This window comes from Hypomesus nipponensis, chromosome 2 (genome assembly GCF_054491055.1).
Source record: "Hypomesus nipponensis isolate SF chromosome 2, ASM5449105v1, whole genome shotgun sequence".
Classification (NCBI taxonomy): domain Eukaryota; kingdom Metazoa; phylum Chordata; class Actinopteri; order Osmeriformes; family Osmeridae; genus Hypomesus; species Hypomesus nipponensis.
The window spans coordinates 21,347,501-21,353,402 of NC_140362.1; the positions used below are offsets into that span (position 1 = coordinate 21,347,501).

At 48.9% G+C, this 5,902-nt stretch overlaps 1 protein-coding gene across 1 annotated transcript in view; it reads left to right on the top strand.

The window, feature by feature from the left end:
• The window catches only part of pitpnc1b (phosphatidylinositol transfer protein cytoplasmic 1b), a 9,202-nt gene extending 3,821 nt beyond the window's left edge, over nt 1–5,381 (top strand). The window contains exons 5-10 of the mRNA XM_084671193.1: nt 80–151; nt 1,714–1,806; nt 2,495–2,650; nt 2,805–2,868; nt 3,232–3,321; nt 4,851–5,381. Of these exons, the coding sequence (XP_084527319.1) occupies nt 80–151; nt 1,714–1,806; nt 2,495–2,650; nt 2,805–2,868; nt 3,232–3,321; nt 4,851–4,999 (624 nt within the window). The 3' untranslated portion in view covers nt 5,000–5,381. The remainder of the gene's footprint in view (nt 1–79; nt 152–1,713; nt 1,807–2,494; nt 2,651–2,804; nt 2,869–3,231; nt 3,322–4,850) is intronic.
• The last annotated feature ends 521 nt before the right edge of the window (nt 5,382–5,902 follow it).

Genomic DNA, 5,902 nt, shown 5'->3' on the forward strand with positions numbered 1-5,902 from the left:
TCTCCTCTCTCTCCCCATCTCCATCCCTCTCTCCTCTCTCTCCCCATCTCCATCCCTCTCTCCTCTCCTCCACATCCAGGTTTCCATCTTACCCAAGTTCAGTATCCGCATTGAGACGAGATTTGAGAACAACAATGGTGACAACACAAATGTGAGTAAGACAGGCGAAGAGAGAGCAAGAGTGTGTGTGTGTGTGTGTGTGTGTGAGAGAGGGAGAGCGAGAGAGAGAGAGAGAGGCAGAGAGACAGAGAGAGAGAGAGAGAGAGAGAGAGAGAGAGAGTGGGGGGGCAGGGGCAGGGCTGGGGGAGAGAAATTGCAATCTTCTCTGCAGTGCGAAGAAAATGTTCATCAAATTGATGTGGCCATTACAAGAAAAACAAGCAAACCAGAGCATGCATGAACCAGACTCATGCTGCAGTATATGTGTATGTGTGTGTGAGAGTGTGTGTGTGTGTGTGTGTGTGTGGTGGTAGGGGGGTATGTGTGTGTATGAGTGTGAGTGCGTGCGTGGGGGTGTGTGTGCGTACATGTCATTTTCACACACAAACACCTATAGCTGTACCTGATTTGTTCCCTGGGAATTTCCCTGTAATCAACAGCTTTAGCTAACAAGATCCGACATGTCAAACAGGAAGCTAACTGACATATTTAAGTGTTAGGGTTTGTGTGTGCAACCAGAAATGTGACAAATCTCGTTTCAATTATCTGCTAGTTACAGGTTACATACGTTGAATTGGCAGAAACACAACTCCAGAGAGAGAGTGTGTGAGAGAGAAAGAGAGAGAGAGAGAAAGAGAACGAAAGAAAAACGACAGGCCACAACAATAGCCCAGAAGCTGACTCGCCCATTCAGCAGGGCTGAGACAAAAGATGCAGACAAAGGCTCATGACAAGGACCCCAGCACAGCCACAAGCACACTCTGACTCCTGTCAGAGGAGCAGAACTCAGTGTGAGATATGCAGACAAGACACAGGGGCTCACCAGGAAGTAGAAAGCATTCAGCACTAATGTCTATCCATGGGTTTGCTTTGTCATTGTCTTTGTTCGAGACCCGTAAAAGAATGAGCGTCTACAAAGAGCCTGACATGACTTGCATTTTCCTCCATCTCGATTGTTTCATTCTTTCTGTCTTTTTGTTTGCTGTTCACATGGCTCCCCTGTCATTCACTCATGTTATCACCCCCCCCCCTCATACTGTACCCTCTCATGTTATCACGCCCCCATACTAAGTTATCAACCCCCCCCCCCATACTGTACCCTTCCAGTCCCTCTGTTTCTCCCTCTCTACGGCTCCACACCCTCTCTCTCTCCACTCTCTCTCTCTCCTTCTCTCCCTCCCTCTCTCTCCCTCTCTCTCCCTCTCTCTCCACTCTCTCTCTCTCCTCCCTCTCTCTGCCTCTCTCTCCCTCTCTCTATGTCTCTCTCTCTTCTGTAGTCTGATTAGCTCTGTGGCCCTGAGGGTAGGAGATAGTACTGGATGTTATAGTGTGTGCCCTCACCATGCCCCCTCTGTACTCATTTACTCATCCCTCTCTCTGGGATGTGTTCTGTGTGTGTGTGTGATTGTAAATGTGAGTGTGTGTGTCGTGTGAAAGGGAGAGAATGAGCAAAAGAGTGTGTGAGTGTGTGTGCGCGTGTATTTGTCTGTGTGTATATGTTTTAGTGTGAGACAGAGTCTATTCTGGTTTATGACCTCTCTGTCGTCTGTACAGGTATTTGGGGACGATCCTACACCAGCAGATAGTGTGAATTTCCTGGACATCCTAAGTGATCCGATACCTGAGAAACATTACAAGGACACAGAGGTACACAAACACACACACACACAAACATACACATACACAAACAAACACAAACATACACAAACACACACATACACAAACACACACAAACACACACATACACAAACACACACAAACACAAACACACACATACACAAACACACACATACACAAACACACACATACACAAACACACACAAACACACACACACACACACTTACACACACATACACAAACACACACAAACACACACTTACACACTTTTTTATTGTGTTGGCTTTGCAATCTAATATACACAGGGATATTCATTCAAAAAGAACATGTAGTATTACTGCTTCCTATTGTCTCTCTCTCATAAACAAACACACCACACACACACACACACACACACACACACGAGTATAGATGGTATACACAGACCAGGATGAAGTGCGAGTAATGGAAAATATAAAAGCACCGACACAAGCACTATCCATGCATCTCTGGCAACAGTTGCCAAACATGTGGTATCGCACATTCCTTCCTGTGATAAATTGGCTCCGCACCTTCACACACGAGCACACACACACACGAGCACACACACACACGAGCACACACACACACACACGAGCAGACACACACATGTGCACACACACATCCACACGTGCACACAAACACAGAGCACACATTTTTTCTGCATGCTCAGCAGGTAATATAACCCCCCCCACACAGGACCTGAGCCAGTGGCAGTCTCAGAAGACGGGCCGGGGCCCCCTGGTGGCAGGGTGGAGGCAGAACACCAGCCCTATCATGTGCTCTTACAAAAGGGTTCAGTGCAGCTTCGAGGTCTACGGCTTCCAAGGCAGGACGGAGGAATTTATCCACAGGGTGATTCATCCACACTACAATAACCATTTTCATTTGCTATTATATATATTCTTAAAACACATTAAAAAAGATACATGTGTAGATTTATGGAAGTATGGATGTCCGAAGTGAACCAGTGGCAGTTGAGATTGACCACGGGTCTGTTTTCTGACAGAACATTCGAGACATCCTATTGGTTGGCCACAGGCAGGCAGTGGCGTGGGCTGACGAATGGCACGGTAGATACCAGACAGAACTGCAAACCTGAAACATAAACAAGCGTTAACACTCTGCCTGTAGACGGTGATGCAATGCTGCACATGCCCTCCATCTGAGAGCCTGAAGATCTGAGACGACCTAACTCGGTGTTTCCTGTCTGTGTGGTCTGTTTCCTGTCTGTGTGGACTGTTTCCTGTCTGTGTGGTCTGTTTCCTGTCTGTGTGGTCTGTTTCCTGTCTGTGTGGTCTGTTTCCTGTCTGTGTGGTCTGTTTCCTGTCTGTGTGGACTGTTTCCTGTCTGTGTGGTCTGTTTCCTGTCTGTGTGGTCTGTTTCCTGTCTGTGTGGACTGTTTCCTGTCTGTGTGGTCTGCCTCCCTCCTTCAGGGATGAGTCTGGAGGAAGTCAGAAAGTACGAGAGACAGCAGCAGGAGCAGACAAATAGGAAGTTGAAGTCCACCCAGAACAGCCACACGGGTAGGTTACCCAGCGGCATGCGGCGCCCTGCAGCGGCCCAGGGAGAGGGCAGGGAGAGGGCAGGGAGGGGGCAGGGAGAGGGCAGGGAGAAGGGAGGGGGAGGGCAGGGAGAGGGCAGGGAGAGGGTAGGGAGAGGGGAGGGAGAGGGCAGGGAGAGGGCAGGGAGAGGGGAGGGAGAGGGCAGGGAGAGGGCAGGGAGAGGGGAGGGAGAGGGCAGGGAGAGGGCAGGGAGAGGGCAGGCGCGGCAGACGGAGAAGGGAGGTGGAGAAGAGAGTGGGAGGAGGAAAGGGAGAGAAGACAGAAGGTTGTTGGAAGGGGCAGGGGGTGGAGGGAAGTCATGAGGATGAGAAGATAGAGGAGGAGTGGATGAGAGAGAACATGGGTGAAGAAGAAGAAGAAGAAGAGAGGGATGGAGGAGAACGAGAGGGGGAGCGGGAAGAGAGCGACAGAAAGAGCGATGGCACAGAAGACAGGAGTAAGTTTTCCACACTGGCCCATAAAGCGATGCTGCTATTGCGTCAATCTGATAAACAACGTAATGCAGTCATCTGCTGCACTTCTCTCCTCATCTTCACCCTCAACATAAATAACCAGCCCAGGCTGCACTTACTGCAAATGTCAGCTCTAGCGGGGGGCTGTGCACAGTGTGTGTGAGTAGTGTGTGTGTGTGAGTAGTGTGTGTGTATGTGTGGGAGAAGTGTGTGTGTCTCACCCCACCCCCTGCTGGTCAGTCTGGTGAATCTCAGCTGATATCAAAGGCAGCATCCACACGAACACTTACAGCTCACAGCTACTGCCTGCTCTTTCTCTGTGTGTGTGTGTGTGTGTGTACGCACTGATGTGTGTGTGTGTGTGTGTGTGCGTGTGTGTGTGATGGGAAACATCAGACTGGAATAGATCTGCAGTCATTACTCAACCTGCTGCAGTTCGTTCCCCTGCTCTGACCCCCTACAGGTCACACAGCGCTACTACAGGCAGCCTCCTGTTTTCCCTATAAGTAACAGACCTCATCCCATTCCTCTGGTTTGATCCAAGTAAATGGATCTCATTGACCCTGGGGGTTTTCACTGGAAGAACAGTGTGAAGAAAGTACCTAAGGGCAATGTAAAGGATTTGAGTAAATCGAGATATGTGCTTTTTTTTTTATTGAAGAAAAATCTGAATATTCAACGTTGCAAATAAATAGAATGGACATAGAATGGTTGAAAATAGGTTAAGAGAAAGATGAGAACCTTGAAGCAACGTGTACACCACTCCCATTTCCAGCCTAGAAAGGTTTAACTACAAACGTGAGAAATGATGCAGCTCTTAATAAGCCACTGCAGAGGGACCCCATCATCTGAATGCGGAAAATAAGAAGCTAGGAAAATAAATGGTTACTTATTATTTGGTTTTCCTTAATTTAATTGCTTTCCTTAAACCTCATTATTCTTCCCTCGCAACCCTTTCTTTTACTTTCTCCCCCTCCCTTCTCCCCTCATCCTCTCCCTGTCTCCTAACTTCTCTCCTTCTCTCTCTTCCTCCCCCAGACTCCCCTCGTCCCACCTTCTCTCGTTCGCTCTCTGTGACGGACGAACGACAGCTGAAGAAGATGGGGGTGAAGACAGAGGACATGTCTGACCCTGGGACCCCCGGGCCGTCACACACCACACACCGCCTCAACTCCACTCCGGAGTGACGCCTTACACACACACACACACACACAGGAAACAGGACACATGCAAACTCATAAAGGTGACAAACTCGGAGGTCTAAAGGTCTAAACAAACACGCAGAGCCTACACACAGACTAGGCCACAACCCCAACAAAATGTTACACAACAAATGCCTTGTTCCTTACCAAGATGGCGCCCTCGACAGCCACCATCTATCTCCATGTGCTGACAGTTACTGAGCAATACTTCCTGGTCTGGGTGATGCTCCTCCCTCTATTAAATCCCCAACAGTGATTGGTGAGCCTGTTCTACAGACAGGGCTTTAATAGAGTGGATATAATGTGTGTGTTTTTTGGGGTGGGGGGGTGTGGTGTAGATTGTATGGATCAGCTCCTCTTCTCGCTCGACCTGATAGGTCAGGCCAGGCTTATTGGCTGAGACTGGTTGGCTGAGAGGGCTGGGGGTTGGGGGACGGGGGGACGGGGGGACGGGGGGCTTGTTGTATTGGTTCCTTGATCACTCAGCTCTGAGCTGCAAATGGGTCAAGCTGGACTAACCTCCTTTCCTCGGTCGATGATGCACCGTTTAAACCACCGATGCCCTGTGATGTATGTGGTAATGAGGCCAGGAGAGGATAGGAGGCCAGACGAGGATAGGAGAGGCCAGGAGAGGTCGGGAAAGGCCAGGAAAGGTCAGGAGAGGCCGTAAGAAGATAGTTTTCTACTTTGTTTATTTGGCTGATGATGGTGATGATGATTATTTGTATGTACGTGATAAAAAAAACGCATTTCTTCTAAGCATTGGTAAAACGCATGGCGAGTTTGTTTGAGTGCTCACACCTTTGAAACACTGACAATGTTTCAATTGTCCACACACACAATGTCCACACACACACACACACACACACACACAGGTGATTACCTTAT